General features: G+C 38.4%; 1 protein-coding gene across 1 annotated transcript; it reads right to left on the bottom strand.

Annotated features, from left to right (window-relative positions):
* Positions 1–243: 243 nt before the first annotated feature.
* On the bottom strand, positions 244–990 carry LOC307110328 (V-type proton ATPase subunit D-like; the record flags this gene model as incomplete). Its single annotated transcript, XM_079789407.1, has 1 exon — positions 244–990. A coding segment is annotated over one exon (747 nt), but the record flags the coding sequence as incomplete, so codon positions are not given.
* Between the last annotated feature and the right edge of the window lie 23,953 nt (positions 991–24,943).

The following is a 24,943-nucleotide window of genomic DNA, read 5'->3' as shown; positions in this document are numbered from 1 at the left end:
GGGTAGGGTGATACTTCTGCAGAATAAATTCTACAAGTTCCTAGGCAGGTTCTCTAAGTCTCATCTGTGATCAATGGTTGGTAAATTAGGATTCTGCAAATGTAATCCCATAAATGGACATCCAGGGAAGTTTTACAACCAGTGAAATTAGACCAAAAAATAAACAGCCACACAAACCAAACCTACATCCTAAACTAAAATGGTGTCACATCAGGATTTCTGAAAGAACCAGAGCAGGTAAGATCATTCAAACAGAAGATCCTCATCCTTCTCTTCAGCCAGAAGACTGGCAAGCTCCGTCACCTTTCCAGCTACCCTCTGTTTCTCCAAGTCCCTCTCAGATTTTTCCTTGAGAATCTTTTTCTTCTCCTGTATTTTCTTTAACCTATAGAACTCTTCTCTCTCTCTCTCTCTCTCTCTCTCTCTCTCTCTCTCTCTCTCTCTCTCATCCAGCTCTGTGATGATATAAGCAAGGATACATTCAATCCTAGGAATGATGACATGTTCAATGGCATTTACACGCCTGTTGGTTATCTTAATAGCTTCATCCCAAGTAACAAAGGAAGTCTGCAGCGAGGCGAGTTCCACCAGTAGTTCCACTGCTTTGACATAATTCCTCTTCAATTCAGCCAGTTGTTCCCCACCTCTGGCTACACCAGTCAGTTCATAACTGTCAGTTCCTTCATGGTAATGTTCAAATACTGGCAAGGTAACACCTGCTACATTATTTTTCTTTGCTGGAATCTTCACTTGGGCTTTATTTACATTTTGGATAACTGTGGTGCTGAAGTCCCCTGCTGTGAACTTGGCCTCAGCAAGTGAAAAGGAAGCTTCTCTCATCACTTCACCCATCAACATTTTAGTCTCAATGATCTTCTTTAGGATCTGTCGAAATCGAAGAGTTAAGGCATCAGATTTTTCCTTCAGGAGGTTTCGACCCATCTGTGCTCCTTTTAATCGAGCCTTCATGATGGTCTCTGCCATTCGCAAGGGAAATGTTTCAGTTCAGTCTTTGCCTGTATTCTGACCAGGATAGTTTGGCTCCCGTTTCCTGTGGGTTTCCTCCCCTCAGACCCAGCCACATCATCTTCCTCTCAGCTGAGGTCTTTGTTAGACTGCATTGCAACTCCATTTCTCCTTCTACACAATCCTGTTTGCTTCTCTGCTTTCCTGTCCTTTCCATAGGTAATAACTCAAAGAAATCTCTGCCTCAGAGTGTGCTTTATCTGGAGAAAGTGTATTGTCAGAATATGGTTAGAGTTATTAAAGTATCCTAAGCTAAGGGACAAAAAAGTCTTTCAAGTTCTGAAGCTAGAGGGAAGTTTTTACACTAAAAAAAACTAGGGAGAAAGCTGTGATGATCAGAATGATTGGAAGGTAGTATAGTAGTACACTGGGATTGAAGATCCTTGAGGGAAGATATTTTTTCTGTTGGGTTTACAGACACTATCCTCAATGGCTAATTAATTCCTGAATTTTTTTAAAGAGAGAATAGAAGGGTATCTCACAAAACTCAAGAGCAAAAATGCAAATTATTGCAGTATGGCACTGGGATGATAACATTAAAAAGCCACTAGTACTGTTTCTCATTCTCTTCTTATTGGGTAGATAGATTTTTTTAGGGGTCTGCTTTTCTGTTTCACATGGCTGGATATTCTCTCTTCAGACTCCTTAGTATACAAGCGAGTTTATACAAAGAGATTAACTAACTTTATTTGAGGCCTGACTTTAAATTTTTGGGAAACAGTCTGATTGATCTCCCTTTTTTCCCAATTAGCTCTAGCCAAGGAGGAAAGGGCTTAGGAATTCCTGGAAAACATGAATAATAGTGCACTGGATTGATTTAAAAAGTAGACTATTTTCAGAACAGTTACAAATTCACAGAAAAGAAAATTATAAGACAGTACCAAGAATTCCCATATACCAATTTTACTTATTATTAACATCTAACATTAGTATCATGCATGTTATATTATTACCTTAAGTATATAGTTTATTCATGTTTCCTTAGTTTAAACCTATTGCTCTTTCTATGTTTCTGATTCCCACATTACTTTAAGTAGTCATATTTTTTAGGCTATTCTTGACTGTGATAGTTTCTGAGACTTTTCTTGTTTTGATGACCTTGACAGTTTTGAGTACCACTGGTGAGTTATTTTGCAGGATGCCTTTCTATTGGAATTTGTCTGTTTTTCTCATAATTAAATTGGTTTGGTGTGTTGTTGTTTTTTTGTATGTGCTTTTTTGTGTGTGTGGGAGGGGAGGAAAACCACAGGATTAAAGTATAATTTTCATCTCATTCTATCAAGGTTACATACTATTAACATACTTTTCACTGTTGATGTTGACCCAATGACTTGACCAACATGTTTGTCAGGTTTCTCCACTATAAAGTTAATCCCTCCACACTGCATCTTCAATATCATAGCCTTTGTCAGAAAGTCACTAAACACATCTCACACTATGGGATTTTTGTACCTTCTCCCAGAGGTCAAGTTGTTATCTCCTTAACTATTTTGAATTTTTATTCATGGGATATTTTTCTCATATCAAGATTCTAATGTACTCAATTATTTATTAATATAGTATGGATATATATTTTATATTTTGAGTTATAATCTAACACTACTTATTTACTAGGTTATTCAAATTATTCCAACTTTGCTTTTAGAAGCTATTTTCATTGGTCCTTGTGTTCCTGTGACATAGTCCCATCAATGTGGGTTTTTAAAAAAATTATTTGTTTTGAGCAATTTTTCAATTTCTGGAATGGCAGTATATCCCGGGCATATTTTGTATAGTTCCAGCCCAGTGCTACTATCAACCACTTCTCCAAGGAAATCTGGTTTCTTTTATTGGAGAATAGTAAATCAAGCAAGGTATTGTGCTAGGGATAGCTTCTCAGTTCATAGAGTAAAGAACCACACACATATTTATGCATTTAACCATTTGTATCTATATTAATCTAAACATGAGTTTATACTGATGTCTCTAACTCTAGTCTACTATCATGTAGATTATTTTAGCCTCTTTCCATTGTTTATCTGCAAATTAACACTATAACTTGAGAAATCTGACTCCTACATGTGCCATCTGTTTGCCTAATTTTGAGTTCCTTTATACATATATATCAATATCAAAATTGTTCATCTCTTTCCTCATGGGAAATAACTTTTCAACTAGGGTACAGTGTTTATGTGTAGTTTCTTTTGCCTTTAGTCTTACGCATTTTCTGAAGTCAATATTTCCCCCCACATTATTCAATAAGGTTGTTTCACAATTAGACATGATTAATCGATCTGCATTCCTTCCTCAGATTTCCTGACCTCCTAAATGATTTTTTAAAATATTCATATGTTAAAGTTCACTATTTGTGCTGTTTAGTCATGTGGTTTTTGCTAATGTTTATTAAAATACCACACAGAATAGTTTCACGGTAGCATGCACTATATTTCATCTATTTAATTCTCACTCTCTATCCCATGAGCTCATAGTTTTGATTGTGCCCAAAGTTTGGCCTTCTCTGAAATGTAATGCTTTGAAAGTGACACAAACCCAATCTTCTAACTCTGAGGTATGGAGTTGAAGAAATGCACAAACCTCACATTGAGAGCACAATAGAAAAAGTGTTTTGGGGAGTCAGCCACATTTCCATAAAGCAAAGGGAGTAAATGTCACACATTCTCAGGAAATATTAATAAAATTGCTATCCTAAGTAGATGGCCACAATGTCCCAGTAGAAGGTTTTGAGATGGTAGGAAATTGCATCTGAGTACAAGATGTATAGACTAATATGGGATAAGTGACTGAGTTGTTTGATAATGGAGGTAATTTGGCTCCTGGCAATGACTCAGATAAAGAGGAAAATGAGAATGGGATTAGTCCACGGAGTCTCTGTTCGAAAGTGTGCCACAAGATCTTATGATATGGCTCAAAAAACGTTCCTTAGAAGCATGATGTACTGTGGGACCATATATCTCAAGATTGTACATCTTAAGAAGGCAGCTCCTTGAATTTTAGTATCATATAAAAGAATTAACTGACATGTAGTATAACTATACATTTCCTAGTCAGCATTTTGGTTTCTCAAGGAAGAAATATTGCATAGAGTTAGCAAGTTTAAGTTGTATCATCAGACATATCTGGTTTCAAATCAGGATTGCTATTCTCTTCTTTCTGTTTTTGTTACAGCTACACAGCCTTGAACTCTCCAAGTCTCAGTTTTTATCCTTTATAAAATAAATATATTAATAGTATATTATTCATATGGTTCTTGTGAAGATTAAATGAGCTAATTCATTCAAAGCAACTTAGCAGTGTCTTGCACATTGCAAGACAACAGTAATACTATGACTGTTATTATTGAAGTCTTTTTAAACTCAAGAGAGCAAATTCTGAATTCTTTAATTCATTTTTATCTTTGTCATTCTAGATTTAAAAATACATTGATTTTTTTTTTCTATTAGGAAAGGATATTATGGAGAAAGTAATTTAGTCTCTCCATTGGCCCCCAAGAGGCCTCTGAGTTTTTGTACAACAGGAAAATAAGTCATTCTGAATCCATCTCCCATCATCTTTCCCAGTTTGCCTGACTGCATCCTCCAGATTCTTTGAAAACTGTATGAGAACTTGTGGCATTATTTTCATTATCATATGTTTTCGCTAAAAGTGAATTCAAGAAAACCTCTATACCAGAAATTATTTGAGTTTTAGAAATTAACATCATTCCTTGGTAAATTTTTAAATCTTTAGTTATTTTTTTTAAATAATCACAATTAAAAATTTATTAAGCAGAAATTTCTTAATCAATAGGTTTATAAATGAATAATGAATTTTTTATCACATTTAAATGTTATTATGGACAGTGACACTCTGAATTAAGACTCAGACTACATTCAACCTCCTTTGTGGTCACACACACCCTTGGTTAGAACATTCCAGCCAGACTAGGGTTCTCTATCTGGTTTTCAATTCTCAGCTACTGAGTTCTCTATCTGGGGTTCTCTATCTGGGGTTCTCTAGGGTTCTCTATCTGGTTTTCAATTCTCAGCTCTTTTTACTACATGGCCAAGATGATAACATTAATGTAAGTTCAATGTAATATCACACAATTACTCCACTTGGTCCTCACAACAATTCTATTAAATTGGCTAGAGTACTAATTAGCATTTATATTAAACAGAAGGGGAAATTGGGCTTACGAAATTAAGAAATGTGTTCAAGGTCTCATGGCTAGTAAATGGTAAAGCTGGAATTAAAATTGAGGACAATTAAAATCTAGGCAGAGCAAAATGTAACATATATCCATGATATAAGGAATACCTGTGACATGCAGGGAGAAGTCTGTATGCGTAGATAGGAAAGGTGGGATATGAGGTTTTATGAGACAGCCTTGGAAAAATAAAAATAAATTAAAACATATTTTAAAGTGAAAATCATTGATAACGGCTCTCAACTAGAATATTCCACACTGCAAGAGTGAAACAGTGGCTCCAGAAATTTTTTGTGAGCATGTGGGTTGCTCAGAAGTCCAAATTATGTAAGTTAATATTTTTGTAAATTCACTAACATGTTCAATATACTGCATGGTTTACTCAAATCATTCTTTAAATATTATTTTTTAAACCCCAGTAATTAGCAACATAAAAAATATATAGGCTGATTAAAGACTGTCAGTCCATATCCCCTTGTTAAGTGTGTAGTTAGTGACCATCAACAGTTTCATGGAAGTATCTTGATCCGGTAAAAGTAGATGAGCCTTAGTTTTAAAAGCATAGCCTTAATAATTTTTACATAGAATCTTGGCTAAAGTATTTAATCTCTTTAGGCCTGTTTCTTCTTTTGTAAAATTAGGATTAATATGCCTACACTTCAAGGTCAGTGTTCAGGGTAGAATGGCCAATTTTTACTTGTGTTATATTATGTTTAGATGGAGATTTTGCTTACCTGTGGTTGTGTCTCCATATTACATCTTAGTATAGTATCCTATAGGATGCACCTGAGAATAAGCCAACAAAGCTTCCAGTATGAATTTACCAATAGATAACACTGGAGATTTATTTAATTTTTATATTTCAAACATCTAAAGAAAACACCTCTATACATTCAAAGTGGGAGAAAATCATTCTGCAAACAAGAAAGCCTGAGAATTGGAGGAAAATCTGATATTTATATTTTATGCTAAGAAACAAGAGATATTCATGAAGATCCTCTTTCATACGATTTAAGTTCACCAAAGAAATAGATAATGATGAGTATCTTTAGCTTGGAGACTATAACCATAAAATGGAGAAAATGGGGTATAAAATATATGTATTATATATCATGTGAGATATATATTTCACATCACTAGAGAACTATTCAAATATTTATGCACCCAGAGTATAAAATCTTCAAATGATCTGATTCTCCAGTAGGTAATCTTCTCTACTGTAATTCTTCATTTTTTATTTCCTAGTACAATGATGTTTATCTTAATATTACAATTTTTTAATGTTGAAAGACTACTTTTCCCCCTGGTAATGGATTTTGCAAGAAAGATAGGTATAAAATGTCAACAATAGATAAATATTGTACATATTCAAAGAGACTGTCTCACCAGAGTTCTGATACACATCTGTTAATATCTAATTCTAAATACAGAAGGCTGTTTCTTTTAGGAAATCAAGTTATATGTGCATGCAGTTGACAGTGTCACCTAACAGTTTTGTGTTGCTATGCATAGAAGCCAGTGTTTTCTATTATAACAGTAAAATGTGCTTCTATATCATAAATAAGGTACCTCTATTTCCAGACAGGGTTAATCTAGCAAGTTCTGCTGTTTGGAATAAGAAATTCATTTCTTCAAAACAATTATAAATTAACTCAGTAGGCAGCTATTAAAGGTAAACAATTATTGTTAGTCTTTCAACTAGTTCTACCTATTCCACAGGTATTGCAATAATGTAACTGCATGATTAATCCAACTACATGTTGCATGCATGACCAGCCAATTTCTAGGGAGAAAAGGGAGCACAGCCAACCTGGATATTACAAAAAGGAGTTTAATTTCTAAATATTTTACCATTTTGTAAAGAGCAGAGTTGGTAGAGGAAAACACTCTCCTTATTTGGTTCATTCTTTCTGGAATTCTTAAGGCTTTTTTATATTTTTAGTACTCAGAGACGTTGGACAGACCAGTTTTGTGCCCTCAATTTGTTTCCTTATCCTTTTCCTTATTCTTACTGGAACAGTAATAAAGGTTCCTGGAGAAGACAGCATCTCTCTTCCCATTCCAGAATCTACACTCCAGAGAATAGTTTAAAAATTGGGATTTTTGCCATAGACTGATTTGGACATATTTGTTCCTCACTGAAGGTACTGCTTCAGTTGATCTGTTATAACAGACTTCACTGTTTCCCTCTTCCTGCATATTCCCTGCTTGGCCCTAATTTACTTCCTATGCTTCCTTAAATTATATGTAAATAGACTATAATAGAGTCATCTATATATATTAAAAAAAAACAAGCAACTGGAATGACGGAATGACCAGAATGACTGGAACAACCACAGTTGCTATGATGCACACTGCGGCGGCCAACTGGCCCAATGGGTCCCCCACAACCTCCTCCTAGCTCTCCCCCCAGCTGGCCCCGCCCCAGATCGCCCACCCCACCCCAATCGGGGGCAGGGCTGGCCGGCCGTCAGCCCGCGGCCCCTTTCCCTGGCTGGCCTGGCCCGATTGGCCGCAGTCGGGGCAGGCCTGCCGGACTTCACCCATGCACGAATTCGTGCACCAGAACTCTAGTGTAATAATAATGGTGTATAAGTAGTATAGAATCTTATATAATAAAAGCCTGATATGCTAAGTGTCCAGTTGTCCATTCAACCAATCAAAGCATAATATGCTAATGATATGCTAAGACTGCTCAACCGTTCGCTATGACATGCACTGACCACCAGGGACCAGACAGTCGACTGGTCCACTGGTCACTATGATGTGCACTGACCACCAGGGGGCAGACACTCTGACCAGTAGGGTAGCTTGCTGCTCAAGACTGAGCAGATGGGCCAGATACGCCCTGGAGGCCTCCCGTGGTCCCTCCCCACCTGGCCAACCTCCCGTGTCCCTCCCCGGCCCTGATCATGCACCGGTTGGGTCCTTCAGCCTGGCCTGCACCCTCTCACAATCCGGGCTGAAAGACAGTCCCCCCCACCCCCCCCGAGTGCACAAATCTCGTGCATTGGGCCTCTAGTGTAATATAAATCATTATATTACCAATGGATTATAACAGATAATTTCTAAAATCCTTAAAACACATATAGCTGTTCTTCCTAAATGAGTTGTCTTTCCTTCCTGAGCACACAAACAGATGCTATTTCCCACCCTCCCTTGCCGTTACGTGTAGCCATGGGATTCAGTTCTGATCAAGGAATTATGAATAAAAATACTATGTGCTACTTTCAGGCCTAGCTCTTACAAGCTTCCCACTTGAGCTCCTCATTGTTCTTCTCCCTTTCTGGCTGGCTAAGATGAAGGCAACCACCAAGGTAACTATGTGATGAAATGTCAGACCCTCAATCAGATTAAGTCCTTAATTGTGCTCTTGGACCTGAACCATACACATTATCTTTTACCCTCTACTCTTGCTGACCAGGAATACTAACTTGGAATGTTACATAAGTTGAAGAATAAACTCCAACTAACCTTGAACTATAATATATTTGGGGGTTTTTATTTTTGTTTTGTTGTCATAGAATAGCATGCCATAAGTGGTATCTTGGTAAGGAGTAGATTAAAATTGGCCTGTATGACAGAAGAACTGGTGGATTTCATCATGCAATATTACTTTGCAAGTTTTAACACATCCAGATTTCAACATAGACTATAAAAAAAAAGGGAAATAGTTCTTTTTATTCTATATAATATTTGCTGTTTCATATGCACAAGGTTTTGGGATAAATACCATATTAAGTATCTACTATAAGAAACAATTACTATCCTCAGGATACTGCCCTCAAGGACAAAAGCACAGTTCATAGATGTTTCATTTATATTCCTATGGAAGTTAACTTATTACTCTTAGCTTTGAACCATTGAATGAAGGCATGTATATATATATGAATCAATAGAAAATCAGCAATAAATTATATGATATTCAGAGAGAAGTGATTACCTCTAAGTGAGCAATAAAAAAGATTCAAAGAGGAGATAAGACTTGCATGGGCATGTCATATAGATCGATGGATGAATGGATGGGTGGATGGATGGATGGAGCAAAGATTGACACAATTAGAAAAAGTATGGAAGAATGCCAGTTTAGATAGTATGAGAGAAACAGAAATAAGAGTGAACATAATAAGGTAAACACTATCCTGATCAGACTTGTGGGTTCACAGAGATGAGTCACCAGAAACCAGATGAACTGATGGTTAATATTGCTCAGATGCTAGTGGAGTTGCTTAAGCAGTTTGCTAAAGATCTTAGCCTTTGTGCCGTTGGTAGTCAGGAGATCATAATAATAAGCCAAGTATGTACATTTTTTTTAGGTAATTTTAAAGGTTTAGAGAAAAAAAGATTTTCTTCCTCGAGTCTCCTAAATTTTCAGTGGCTGTTTTATTTTGGCAAATCACCATCAAAGGGTAATTCATAGACAAGCTTTGAAATTCAGAAGAATAAAAATCTCAGAATCAAGTGTTCAAGTGCTTTCATAAAGAATGGGCCCTGATCATTTCCCAGCTCTCAGAACACTCTACTGACTGTTTCTTTTCATGCTTTCAGAACAGTGCAAAACAATTTTACTTTCCTTTAAAGGAGGCGGTTGAGAAGAGCATTATGTTTCTTTTAATCTGTCAGATGTGTCCTTTTGTTTAGGTGAATGCTTCCAGACTGTCCAGCAGAAATCTGTGCATAGCAGTGACAAATTGATAAGAGCTTGCTTGTGGCTTTCCACACTGTTACATTTCTCCAGAGTGCATTCATCCATCAGAATGTGTGATCTCCTCAAAAACTATCGGAGACTATCCATAATAATTAGTACCACTACCCCTATAATAATGACAATGATACCAATAATAATAATAATAATAATAATAATAATAATAAAATAATAATAATGGCAGCTTCATTTCCCCCCTAAGTATTTCTAATAAATACTGTTATACAAAAATGCATTTTAACTTGAATTCCAGGGGCCAAAATGACAAACAGCAAGACATACTGCTGGAATGCAAACCGAAACCAGGTTGAATTTATGTACAATGGCTATCCTTACTGTGGTAGAGGGTTTCGACCTCTGAGAAGGTGAGAGGAAAAGAATATTGTCTGGGGTTTCTGATTATAGTGAAAAAAAAAAAAAATCTCCAAATCTCTCAGGAAAAGAATTGAGGTACTACAAGATATTCTTACTTTCAAAACTGAGTGATGAGAATTAACGCCAAACGACTTGCCACAATATCAAGCATGCGTGAATGCTACAAGAGAAGTGTGGTGTCTCAAGGAGGTTTACAAGTTCAACCGCACTTACAAAGTGAGCAGGCACTTGACAAAACACCCACATTTGTTGTGAACAGGAATGTTGTGCCACAGTCAAAAGAAAAAAATAATAATCAAGTAGACTCTGCTTTAAAAAGATATCTAACAGTCTATTGATGTGAAACCTTGTGGAGGGGTTTTCAACTGTGTTTTACATGCCATTCTTAAGAGGAAGTTTGCACAACAGCCACATAAATATGGTCCATGAAGAGCGACGTAAGTAAAGTGCTTACTATCAGTTTCAGTGGGTAGGCTTGTAGAAGATTAGGAAGGTCAGACTACTTGGCAAGGAAGTAAAGGATTCAGACAGCTTGTAGCAAGTAGTAGCAGAAATTCAATAGATGGCGCTCTTCCCCCTGATTTGAGCTCATCCCTGCAAGGGCTCAGATTTCCAGATCTCCAGACCATAGGCAGGATCTCTTCCTCCCTACCTCTTCAGTTTTTATCACCAATCACTCAACTATATTGGATTTGGTGATTCAGCCATAGGAAACGAACAACTTAGGAATGCCTTAATATGCCATGCTCTCTTAGGTCCTTACTCTTTTCAAAATGTGTTTACAATGATTGCTGTGTGACCCTGTTCCTTTTTTTTTTTTTTTTTAAGTGAGAAGGTAGCCTGCCCAACCCCCCTCTGCTTCTTCCTTTGCCTTGCCCATTCCGTTTGCTGCAACAGGCGTCTTATAAAGGAAAGAGCAATGGGAAGCAGATGCAGTGCCATCCTGTGCCTCCCATGCTTCAGTGGCTGTTTCATGTTCCTTTGAAAACAAATACCACTGTGTGCGTCATTTCTCAGGAGTGCAGAGGAATCCTTACTTTTCTCATTTTCCTAGACAGTCAATGTCTTGGTTGGACCTAAACCCTAAAAGGTGATATTTACAAGGTTGAACATAGATATTTACCTCTTTGAATAACTTCAAGCAAATGTTCCTTATTCGGTGATCAGAAGCTCTGGAGAAAATGAACAAATTGAGTAGATGAATGATATAATGATTTCTGAACTCACCTCAAAGAACAGGAAAGTCTCTTGTGAATTCAGTAATGAGTTTTAATGATTTTATAATGCATTCATTACATTTATATAAAAACTAAAACGTATGTGTAATATACATATAACACAGAACCTCTAGGCTCTTTGCAGCAGTGTTTCACGCTCACAGAAATTCATAGTAGCCTTGAAACAATTCTGCCTGTCTTACCTCCACTGCTTGGGAGCCACTGTTGTGGATCATTGGATAACGGAGCATAGTGAAGATGGATTTAGTACTATCTAATGCTACACTCTCCTGTCTTTTTTGGATTTGTTTCATCTGTGTAGTCTATGCTGTGCTGAGTTTCTACTTGCTTGGGGTAGAAAAAAAATCTGTGGAATTTAGACTGAATCATTTTGCTCATCCTGTTGTCCTCTTCGGTATACTGCATAGGGTCACAGAAGAAGAGCAAGTTTCTTGAGGTCAAATCGAGGTTGAGCTTCACATTTGTTAGTGTTGGTTCTCCATATCCCTAAGTCCCATAAGGGTATGGATGTCAGGTTTAGCTAATAAAAGGATAGCATCTATAATAATCTATAATAATCAAAGCATAATATGATACTTAGACCAGACATTCTTCTGGACGACCTTTCAGATAAAGCCGGGGCTGCGAGGGAAGCCGGGGTCCTGGGTGCCAGAGGGAAGCCAATGCTGGCAGCCTGGGGAAGGAAGGCCGACTCTTGCATGAATTTTGTGCATCGGGCCTCTAGTATCAGGATAAATATGGATTCATCATAAAATATATATAATTTTTTGGCATAGCTTTGTGTTGTGCAATATTTGTGATTCACATATCTGTCTGGACATTCCTTCAGAATTGCTTAGTTCTCCAACTACTGCTATGGTGACTATCACATGGGGAACACCTTAGCTGAAGAGAAATATGAGGCGATACAAGCAGAAACTGGAGTCTAAACGTAGAGCTCAGAGGTTCCAAAACTTTGTTGCAGCTGCCATATATTTTTCACGATTAAAATCCATGAAAATTCACCTTAAAATATTTAGCAAGGGGTAGCACCCAAGTCAAATTGCTCTAACAATGTGTTATTAGACCTTCCATGGTGCCAGAAAACCATTTTATAAAATTTATTATTTGTTGATTTTCTGTGATAAGCAGAAAACGTGAAAAACAGGGGCGGGTTGTACATAGATTAGAACTGGAATTTGAAAGCCCCGAGGATCAGAGAAAGTTCTAAAGACTGACAACTTTTATGGGCCACATCCTTGTTTATCAAAGGTTGGTCATTGAATGAGCAACACGGACTTCATTTGGAAGCTTGTTACAAATGCAGAATCTCAGGCCTCACTCTGATCCTACTATTTCCAAATCTTCATTTAAAAAGATTCCCAAGGTGACAGGTATGGCATTAATATTATTAATATTGAGGAAAACCTAGACTGGATGTCCTCTGTCATAGCATCTCAGTTCTTGTTTATTTTTGTCATAATACTCTATACTATCTCAATACTATTCAATTATATCTCTATTCTTCAGTTCAGATTCCAGAGAAATGTGATCAGTTTATCTAGTTACTATAAATTTACTGTGTAAAGCCTTGTACATCAGGTCTTTCCATGAGTCATTTTTAGGTTTGCAGGGACAGCCTTGAGTCAGGAACTCTTTAAATGCTCCAAGGAGTGACCACTCATTTAAAACAAAAAATGAAGGATAGGTGTATATTTAACTTCATACACATATTAGTTATCTATTATTTGTGTAATTAATAACCCAACAAACTGGTAAATTTGTTTTCAAAAAATGTTCCAATTTTGTGTAACTTGTTGAATTTATTGTGATAAAGTATTTTATATCATTTGCTATTAGAGGATCAATGCACGAAATTCGTGCATGGGTAGGATCCCTAGGCCTGGCCAGTGATCAGGACCCCAAATCTGTGGGGCAACCGGTGGGGCAATGAGGGGGGGCCCGCTGGCACCCGCCTTGGCCAGCCTGGCACTGCCAACTAACTTGCCCCGCCCTCCGCCACCACTGTCGGTTGCCTCTCTCTGTGGGGTGACCAGCGGGGCAATTGGGGGGGCCCCCCGCGGGCACCCGCCTTGGCTGGCCTGGGGCTTACAGGCTGGAGGAAGCTGCTGTGTTGAGCTTCTGCCCCCAGGTGGTCAGTGAGCATCATAGTGGCCGGTTGTTTCACGGGTCATTCTGCTATTTGGTCGATTTGCATATTAGACTTTTCTTATATAGGATTATCTTTTTAATACCCATAGGATTTCTAGAGATATACTCTTCTATTATCATTGTTTTTGAAGTACAGTTATGTTCTAATAAACTTAACCCTAAGTTCAAATACCATCTTTATTGGCTGCTGAGTGCTTTAGATATAATATTGAGGCTCAATGTCCTCATGTGTCATGTGATAAATAATATCTAGATGTCAGGATAATTGAAATTAGCAAATAGGGTAAAACTATATTACAATGGCTCATCTATATTTATAAACCTCTATTGGATTTTAGACTCAGTGGTGTGCAGATTCTAAAATGGCCCTCAATTTTTTGTGTCTCCTGGTAGTTGCATTTTATATAATTCTCTCCCTTTGAAGTTTGGCAAGACTAATGACTTGCTTCCATCCAATGGACTATGGCAGAGGGTGTGGCTGCCACTTTTGTGATTAGGCTCAATAAAATTGTGGCTTTTGTCTTGCCAGCAGTATTTTTCTCACTGGGCTTGATGAAAGGAGCTGCAACATTGTGAATTTCCTTAGAGAGTCACCTATGCGACAATGAACTGTGAGTGGACACTGTCAATAGCCAACAAGAAACGAAAACCCTCAGTCCTACAGCCTGTCTGAGGGACGGAGTTCTGTCAATAGCCAGCTCAGCATTAGAGCATAGCTGTGGACCTTTGCCATGGAAGCATTGAACAGAAACTACAACCAGTACTTGGCATCTGTTTTCAGATGATACCTTGAAGCAGAGCAAAGCCATGTCCACACTTCTTACCCACACCAACTAGGATAATAACTGTGCTGTCTTAAGGGGCTGTTTGTGGAATTATTGTGACATAAAAATAGGTACGTAATACACACTTTGAGAAACCAGAGACCATACGTAGAGCCAATTTCTGGATAAATGTTGACTTTCAATATTTATTGAATAAATAAATGAAACAGGTAGACACTTCCTCTCTGCCCTCTTCTCTCATCTATGCAAATTACATTTACAAATCATGTGAAGAGAGGCCTGCATAAAGGAAATAAACTTAAAAGAGGCCCATGTTTTTCAACTTCTGGACTAAGCAGATGGATTCATTATTTCAAATAAATAACTTAAAATGTCAGTTTTATGGGTCAAGTGATATGTTAAAGGATATGTCAGGATTGGGTTCTTCTGTTTAAAAAGAATATTTTTAGCAAGTGACTAGCATTGGCATGATGGAGAGGCTGCCACACTGTCCATGGGAGCTGGCACTGGTGGTAATTAGAACAAAGTCGTTTGAAAGCCTTCACTCCAGTGCTTTGCGAAGCTGATATCTGTTATTTCAGAGCAGCTGAAAATGCCTCAGGGAATTATGATGGCCAAGGGGAGGTCAGGAATTTATCAGTGTTTACACCTGGAGCAGCAGAGAGAGAAATTTAAGTCTGGAAATTAGACTTGTTGTAGGCATGTGGGTAATTAGCACTCAGCCACAAGGCAAGTAAAGGGAGAAAAAGTGACAATTAAAATCAGCCCTATGGTAACTTCTTAATAGGTTCTTGATGGCAAGAGATTTTAAAAGATTTTCTTTGGATTCCCTGCACCTATAACTAGCATTCATTGAGTGCCAACCTGTGCTAGCTCTTTATATATCTCATGAACCCTCACAAGTATTAGGTGAGTTAGGTATTATATTCCTATTTTTTAAATGAGGAAACTGAAGTTTATTCATTAAATAAGTTTAATGATTTGCCAAAGATTACAGAGTGCCTCATTAAAAATAAAAACTTTGCATCTGTGACACGCCTTATGTTCAAGGGGTGCAACGACAAGCTATAGACTTGGAGAAATATATTACAAAACACATATTAAACATATTTAGAATATATAAAAAATGAAAAACTCATAAGTAAAAGTACAATTCAATTATAATATGGGCAAATGCATGCACAGACATCCATCAAAGAGGATAGACAGATGGGAAATAAATACTCATTAGGAAAATACAAATTAACTGTAATTAGATACTACTATGCACATATCAGAGTTGATAAAATGAAAATTTTTGATAATACCAAATGCTGGCAAGGATGTAGAAGTATTGGTTCACTTATGCATTGCTGATGATAATGTAAAATGGTGCAGCTACTTGAGAAAATAGTTTGGAAATTAATTTTAAAACTAAAAATAATCTTATAGTATGACACAGAAATTGCACTCGGGCATTTATTCCATAGAAACTCAGACTTATTTTCATGCAAGAACTTACACATGAATATATACAGCAACTTTATTCATAATAGCCTCACATTGGAAAATACACAAATGTCCTTCAATGGGTAAATGGATAAATATCCATTGGTACATCCATCCTGTGTAATACTACTCAGCAATATTAAACACCAAACTTTGATACACACAACTAATCCTATGGAAATTATGCTGACTTTTAAAAAAATATTCCTATTTTGCCCTAACCGGTTTTGGCTCAGTGGATAGAACATCGGCCTGCGGACCTAAGGGTCCCAGGATCGATTCCGGTCAAGAGCATGTACCTGGGTTGCAGGCACATCCCCAGTAGGGGGTGTGCAAGAGGCAGCTGATGGATGTTTCTCTCTCATCGATGTTTCTAACTCTCTATCCCTTTCCCTTCCTCTCTGTAAAAAAATCAATAAAATATATTTAAAAAATATTCCTATTTCAAAATGATATGTACTGCATTACTTTATTTAAAAACACTCATTCTAATGTAACTGTAACAATGGAGACAATATTAGTGGTGGCAGGAGGTTAGGGAAAAGGGCTGGAGATCAGCGTGTCTAAAAGGGGTAGCCAGAGTGAATTCTGCAGTGATAGTTCAGTTGGATAAAATTGTGGTGGTTGTTATGGAAGGCTACTCAGATATTAAAATTTTATAGAGCTGTACAAAGACATAAACAAACACAAATGAGTTTATGTATAATTGATGGATCTTGAATAAGCTATGAATTTTACAAATGCCAAATGTTTGCTTTTGATACTATACTATCGTATAAATTGTTGACATTTGGGGGTGGGGCTGGGACAAGTGTGCACAGGACTGCATTGTACATTTCTTTCCAACCTCCTATGAATCTATACTTATTTTAAAATGAGAAGTTTTTTTTAAAAAAATCATTTTATCTTTCTTAAAACAAAATCTAAAGAAACATTTTAAAACCTCCAAATTCAGAGTTTATAAGTTTCTTCAAGGAAATATTAATTGCAATTGTGAATCAATGGATAACTTGTCTCTGCTTCTCCTCTCTGACCTGGTGAAGGCTGAATTATGAACTTCAGTCCCCTGCCCAGACCTGTGAGAATGCAAGTAGATTTTTGGCTTAAAGCACATCAGTTTAATCCTCTTGGGAATTTGAAATTGTGTCACAGAATTTTCATTTGGCCCATATCAGGCGAATCTGTGGTCCTGGAGCTCTGGGCCGTGGCTGATCTTGGCACATCCAAGCAGTGACAGTCTGTGGTAATATTCCAACAGTTACCAATGGACATTAATTGGCTGTCACACTTTTTCTGGGATTGGTATATGCCCCTTAGGGGATAAGGTAATATGTTTTTGTTTTGCATTACTTGACATAGAAAGGTTCTAAAGCACTTTTTTTGTGCAGAGTTAATCATAGTTATATTTCCCTGAATCGCATAAATTTTTTTCTTACAGTTACAGATTTTAAGAGTTTTGATATAACATACATTTTATTACCTAACATATTCTGGAGAGGAAATAAACTCAATACTCATATGTATCCCACTGGGGTTGTTGGTCATATCAATATTAGGAAGAGGGTAAATGTTCTAAAAATGCACATGCTTTTTAATTCAGCATTGGATCCTAGAGAATTTGCTGAGGAAATGCAATGAAATATTTAGTTTGAAGTATAGTTTTTTGTAGCACTGTTTCTACATGTCAAACAAGCTAAATATCCAACATGGTTATTGGATTATATACCAAGCAGTGGAATAAACTCAACAGATAATATTTACGTGATATATTTTTTTAATGTACATTATATCTGTCTGAATGAAAGCCTACAGAATAGATTAAACACATTTGCTTTGACATCAGTAAGACTTGGATTCAATAATTGGTTCTGATTTTTATCATGTTAAGCTACTTAATTATACTTTCACCACCCTGTATTATTTTTCCTAACTGTTCATATGGTGTGTATCATTGACATAGTGGCTCCAAATAACACATGTCTTATTACCTTACCAGAGGCCCAATGCACGAAATTCGTGCAAGAGTAGGCCTTCCTTCCCCCAGTGGCTGGCACTGGCTTCCCTCTGGCACCTGGGACCCAGGCTTCCCTTGCAGCCCTGGCTTCATCCGGAAGGTGGCCCGGAAGGACTTCCAGTCTAATTAGCATGTTATGCTTTTATTATTATAGACTAGAGGCCCGGTGCATGAAATTCATGCATGGGGGGGCGGTGTCCCTCAGCCCAGCCTGCACCCTCTCCAATCTGGGATCACTCTCACAATCCAGGACTACTGGCTCCCAACTGCTCGCCTCCTGCCTTCCTGATTACCCCAAACCGCTTCTACCTGCCAGCCTGATCACCCCCTATCCACTCCCTTGCCAGCCTGATTGATGCCTAACTGCTCCCCTGCCAGCCTGTTTGCCCCTAACTGCCCTCCCTTGCAGGCCTGGTCCCTCCCAATCACCCTCCCCTGCTGGCCATCTTGTGGCGGCCATCTTGTGTTCACGTGGGGGCAGCGATCTTTGACCACATGGGGGCAGCCATCTTGTGTGTTGGAGTGATGGTCAATTTCCATATTACTCTTTTATTAGATAGGCTAGTTTCATATGCAGCTTAGCTGAATCTTCGTGCAGTGTCTCACAAGGTTGTGAACTCACCTGAGGCTTGAGGTCCTCTTTTTTTTTTTAAATATATATATTTTATTGATTTCTTACAGAGAGGAAGAAAGAGAGCTACAGAGTTAGAAACATCGATGAGAGAGAAACATCGATCAGCTGCCTCCTGCACACCCCCTACTGGGGATGTGCCCACAACCAAGGTACGTGCTCTTGACCGGAATCGAACCTGGGACCTTTCAGTCTGCAGGCTGATGCTCTATCCACTGAACCAAACCAGTTTCAGCTTGAGGTCCTCTTTTAAGGTCATTTTTAGTTGGCAGAATTCAGTTGAGGCCTACCACAACTGGAGGCTGCCCATCAGTCCCTGACGTGTGAGCCTCTCTACAATATGCCATTTTGCTTCTCCAAGACCAACAAGGGAGTGTCTTATAGGTTAGGCTCACCCAGAATAATCTACCTTTGGCTAACTCAAAATCAACTGATTTGAAGTGTTGGTTATGTCAGCAAAATCCCCCTACCTCTGCCATTGAAAGTACCCTAATCATAGGAGTAAAATACTATCATATTTCTGCTCACACTCAAAGGAAGGGGTTATAAAGACAGTATGAGGCATTGGGAATCAACTCAAAAGTCTGCCTACCAAACATACTAATGCTAAATGTGTTTATTTCTAAAACTGAGCTAATAATTCACCAACTTAAGTGGAATTATATAACTATTAGATATGACAAAAATTTGAATTGCAAATCTCATGTCAAAAAATGATATTTGTGTTATGGTTATTGTAATTAATAATATTAGTCATATCAGTATTGAAAAAAAGAACTTACAAAATATGTAAGGCAACATACCCAAATTCTACAATGACTATCTCTCCTTGGAGTGGAATCATGGATAATAATTATTTTCTGCTTATTTCTGTTGTTGTATTAATATGATTAGTCTTTTGCATTTTGTGCAATAATTTAATATGTGTACTTGCAAGGCATTTAATATGTTCCAGGTCACTGTCATAAGTTATTTTCATAAATTAACTCATTTAGTTTTCATAAAATCCTATGAGTTAGGTTCTATTAATATCCTTAGTTTACAGTTGAAGAAACTGAGGCCAAGAGAGGTTAAATGATATGCTCAAGGTCACCTTGATATTAAGTCTCACAATCAAAGCAGTAATTTATGTAGACTGGCTTTTAGTACTTCGCTATTTTGCCTTCCTGTCAACATTCACTGTTTCAGTAGTAATGGAAACAGTATGATTTACATCTATATATATAAAAGGCTAATATGCAAAGTGTCCCTGCGGGAGTTTGACCGGGAGACCGGGAGCTCTATCGCTCGCTATGACATGCGCTGACCACCAGGGGGTGGCGCAAGACAACAGAAAGCCCAGGCCAGCAGCTAGCAGCTGGGGAAGGGAGGCCCCAGCTGGCAGACAGAAGGCCCCCATCGGCCCTGATCGCCGGCCATGCCTAGGGACCCTACCTGTGCATGGATTTCATGCACCTGGCCTCTAGTTATTTAAATAAGCAATAAAGCTATAGTAAAACAAGGGCAACTAGTTTATTAACAATCAGAGAGTGAAAGAAACCGAGCTGGAGTTCCCGGAATCTTCCTCCAGCCCCACTTTTTTTTTTTTTTTTTTTTTAATATGGTCTTTTAAAGTAAAGCTTCAAACATTTGGTGAGCCACTGCAGTGGACTGGGGACCTGCTGGATACTGAACACATCGCAGTCGGAGAGGAGAGTTATTCCTGGGAGAAACGGCTTCATCTTTGTTCTGAGTTAGTTTGTCTCCTCTCCAAAGGCTGTCCTTTTCTTTTCTGCATTTTTTTTCTCCTTTGCAAGACCATTTTGCACAGAACTCCCACATCGATGCGTTTGAGATAAAAAAGAAGCCTGTTCCCCTAGCAAATGGCTCCCACCCAAGCAGACAGGGAATGGTCCAACTTGTTTGACTTCCTGCCACATTTGCTATCCTAGGTGGCTTTTGGAAGACGCCTGACTCAGGCAGCACCTGCTGGCACATATTAGGACTCCTACAACGAGGCATGATTTACTCGCTTCCCTTTTTGTGCATATTTAATGTGTTAAGCAGCAAAACAGCTTTGGTGCTCTCCTCTAAACTGTGGCTCAGCTGAAGCCCTTCACAGCAGCTGCTCCGGGTTTGCTCATCCTTAGTCACTCCTGTCAGAGAGAGCCCTGCTTTCCCCTACAATTATGATTTTTTTTCAACTGCTCCCTGCATTGTTTGCTTCCCGACCTTTCTTTTGTCCTTTGCGAGTACACATATTAAAATAAAAATACCAAGGCCAAACGCCTCATTCTTGTTCCCCTGGAGTGTGCTCTGATTAAGGATTTTGTTGGATTGGACTTGAACCGTGAGTGGGTGTTGCAGTGGGTGGAAGCAGGGAAAAAGAAGGGGGCGGGCAGGAAAGGAACAGAGATGATTCTCATTTTTCTTTTTTCCCCTTCTTTTTCTGCTTCTGTCTGTACCATGGCATATTCACAAAAGCAGAGTAAGTATTCATTACTTTGTTCATTTGTTCACTCATTCACTGATATTTACTGTGGTATCAGCTAAAACAATGTGCAAATGATGGGAGAAAAATAAAATAAAACAACAAAAATAGGCACCAGAGTTAGAATCAGAAGACCTTGGTTCTCCCTGGCACTTAAACTTTGTAGAGGGAAAATTGGCAAGTTGTTGGACATTTAAGAAATATTTCTTGATGATCTGCTACCCGTCAGTCCCTGGCCAATTGCTGGGGACACATTAATGAACAGTAAAGAGACAGTCTCAGTCTTCAGGGAGATTTTGGTCCAGGGAGGTATTTTGTCTCTTTGATCCTTACTCAGATCAGTCCAGTTGGAGCTTATACCTTTTTTTCCCCCTCCTAAACCCTGTATTATAGTTCTTTCTACTTAGTGGGCTCTATTCCAGGGCAGACCTCATGCCGACCACCCCCCTGAAAAGAACTCCATTCACTGAAACCCCGTACTCTCCTCCTGATCACCTGTATTATCCCACTTCACCAAAGTCCACAGAGCAAGTAGGGTTTAGGATAAAGCAATCTGGTGTCCCCGCATCGTGGAATATACAACTCCTTAACACCTGCTTTACCTTTATTGAAATCAAGAGCACAGCACATCTCAAATCATTAGACTTTTAAGGACTGTAAAAAATTGAAGTAGAAAATATATAAGCAGGCACAGAGAAAGTGATGTAGTCTAGGCTGCTTCCATAAAAGTCATTTATATGTGCCTTGGGTCAAAGAGGGCTTGATTTGTGAGGAAACATTTGAAGTCATTTGTTTCCACCTCTCATTCAACCAGTAAACTGAAACAGTCTGCTGATAAGTAATGGAAGAACGTGTGCTGATGATAAAGAACAAAAATGGCTTTAACTTATTGAGCACTTACTATATTGTTGTGTTAAAATGTTCTGTGCAGAATTATGTCATTGAGTTGCATTACAATTCTGTGAGTAATGACGTAATCTCCACGTTACAGAAGAGAAAATTGAGAATCACAGTGGTTCTGTGTATGTCTAACAGGAAGCGTGGCTACGCGGTCCAGAAAGCTTTCAAACCTATGTGTCTTCTTTATTTCCTCAAAAAATATAAAGACGCAGTTCCAATGGTGACCTAGGTTTCTGCCTTCCTTCTTTGTCAGTGTGTCTGTTCACTATTCCATGGAGTTCATAGACTATTCCTCATTTGCCCAACATGTTTTGTTCCTCTTATGTGTGCCCATCAATTTTCTAAGAGTCATTTCTTAAAAAGTTATGAGCCTCTTTCTGTAGTAGTGAAGGGTGTTTGAAATAAAATGAAAGGGAGGAGTAGAAATTATAATTCTATAATGCTTTATATTTGGTCCAGAACCATCAGGACATTCCTAGTATCAGTGGCTTGAACAGGTCATGTTTTATTTATGTTTCAAGTAAAAGAAGTCTAGAGGTGGTCACTCTGATGCTGGTATGTGGTTTGCCTGCTTAACCTTCAATAGGGCCTGGTCTCTCCCCCTCTGCTCAACCTCCCTTAGTGCATGATTTCCATCTTTAAGGTCGCTCCATGTTTCCAAGAGGTACACTAGACCTCTGGCCATTGCTTCCACTTCATGTCAGTAGGGGCAAGACATTGGGGTGAGCTCGGACTCTTTAAAATCTTCCCCAGGGCCCTAACCGGTTTGGCTCAGTGGATAGAGCATCGGCCTGCAAACTGAAGGGTCCAATGTTCAATTCCAGTCAAGGGCATTTACTTTGGTTGCGAGCACACCCCAATAGGAGGTGTGCAGGAGGCAGCTGATTGATGTTTCTCTCATCGATGTTTCTAGCTCTCTCTTCCTCTCTGTAAAAAATCAATAAAATATATTTTTAAAAAAACCAACAATTTCCCCAGGGTCAATTACGCGTTCTGTTTCTATTTCATTGCTTGCCATATGTACAAAGCTCTGTAGGAAATGTAGGCTTAAACTGAACATTCTATATACCTTCTCTCTTCCAATGTGGGGTGCTGTTAATAAGGAAGATAGGTAGATAGATAGATAGATAGATAGATAGATAGATAGATAGATAGATAGATAACAAATATTTTAGCTTAAATGTTTAAAGAATTACTAAAGCTAGCTGTGGACAGTGTCTGGGACCTTAAGAGTGGTTTTAAAAATATATTTAATGTTGCCCTAACCAGTTTGGCTCAGTGGATAGAGCGTCGGCCTTCGGACTCAAGGGTCCCAGGTTCGATTCCAGTCAAGGGCATGTACCTTGGTTTCGGGCACATACCCAGTGGGGAGTGTGCAGGAGGCAGCTGATTGATGTTTCTCTCTCATCGATGTTTCTAGCTCTCTGTCCCTCTCCCTTCCTCTCTGTAAAAAAATCAATAAAATATATTTTAAAAATATATATATTTAATGTTTAGGAACCCATGGTTTGCCTTAGATGTTTCTTAGGTTTGGCGGAGGGGTTTTATAGAGGGATAGGAAATAAAGTAAGAGGGATACAAGCAGGCAGCACTTCCCTGGACCCTAGCTTACATAAAGAAGGGAACTCGCATTGACTGAGATCCCTACATATAGCTGAGATAAGTTTGATTTCCTTTGGGGGAAAGAGAGAGACGCTGTTGCAAAATTAATAATAATGGAAATCATTTGTATATAACTGCTTTTTCATATTTTAGTCAAAAGTGACTTGCCAAACAAATCCATAACAGGTGGTAGACTAAAGCGTCCAAGTCCCTTGATTACCAATTTAGTACTCTTTCTAGTACATTTCATTAGAATTAACCGGAAGGATTCATATACACGCCCCCCCACCTTTGACATGTGCGTTCTTTTGCTAGCTCATGCTCTGTGGCCCTAATTGATTTATTGATTTATTCAATAAAGCAGATGCTGCACATAATGAGCAGTAACTATGCACTCAAATGAAATCAGCACCATTAAAGGAGAAACCTTGCTCTAATTGAATACATTATACATATGCCCACGTACTGAAAATTATTCTTGTATTAATAAACTTTGGGAGGCATATGGAAGGGAAAAAACAACAACCCTCACTCTATTACCTTTAAGGTTATTTATATAAGGCTATTTTTATACAAAGCTTTTTAGGGCAATTTTATTTTGGGGATGCTTCCAGGGTTTAGATACCCAGATAAATTATTTTGTATTTATTATTACCTTCATTTTTACAATAAGAAAACTTACGCTTAAAATAATTTATTAATGGTCACACACTTCGTTGCCAGAAAGCAGTGGCTTCAGGCAAGACGACCACTGATGTCTATGAACTCATCTTCACTCTGGACACACACAGTGGTAGTGTTTTTTGGTGTCACACGTGGCCTTCTCTGCTGGCACACTCTGGTCTGCCATGCCATTTTCAGAAATACACACATGCATTAGTCCCCTCCCAGGAAAACACTGGAGATGTCAGTTCCTCCCTTCTTCCAGGGGTTAATGGTCTCCTTGTCTTGGAGTATGTGGCTACCCTTCCCAGATCAGCCTCTGCAGTGGGTTAGTCCCCCAGCTCCAGGACTCACAGCTACCCAATTGGGGTTCTTCTCTCTCAACTATGCTCATGGTTTAAAACTTGCCATGATTGAGTTCAATCTAATCTTAAAAGAGAGGCATCAGGGAGAAGTCATGGTTCTCCCTGAATGAAATTAAAGACATCTTAGCGTGTTTTGGTGATGTTTTTATCACAGCGGGACAAGAGAACAGCCCTCAGTGATTAAACTTTTACCCGGGATAAGATTTGTCTAAAACTACCTCTTAATTCTAGAAAAAAAAAATCTCCACTTGAGTCAACTATTTTTTTCCAAGTAGGTCAGGCCTACTCTCCTTGTTTTGGCATTATTAAGTGTAGTTCCCTGACCATTTGTAGTAGAAATACCA

Source organism: Cnephaeus nilssonii, assembly GCF_951640355.1.
Source record: "Cnephaeus nilssonii genome assembly, chromosome: 13".
NCBI lineage: Eukaryota > Metazoa > Chordata > Mammalia > Chiroptera > Vespertilionidae > Cnephaeus > Cnephaeus nilssonii.
Note: the sequence above shows the minus strand (reverse complement) of the source record. Positions and strands in the feature narration are given on the sequence as shown.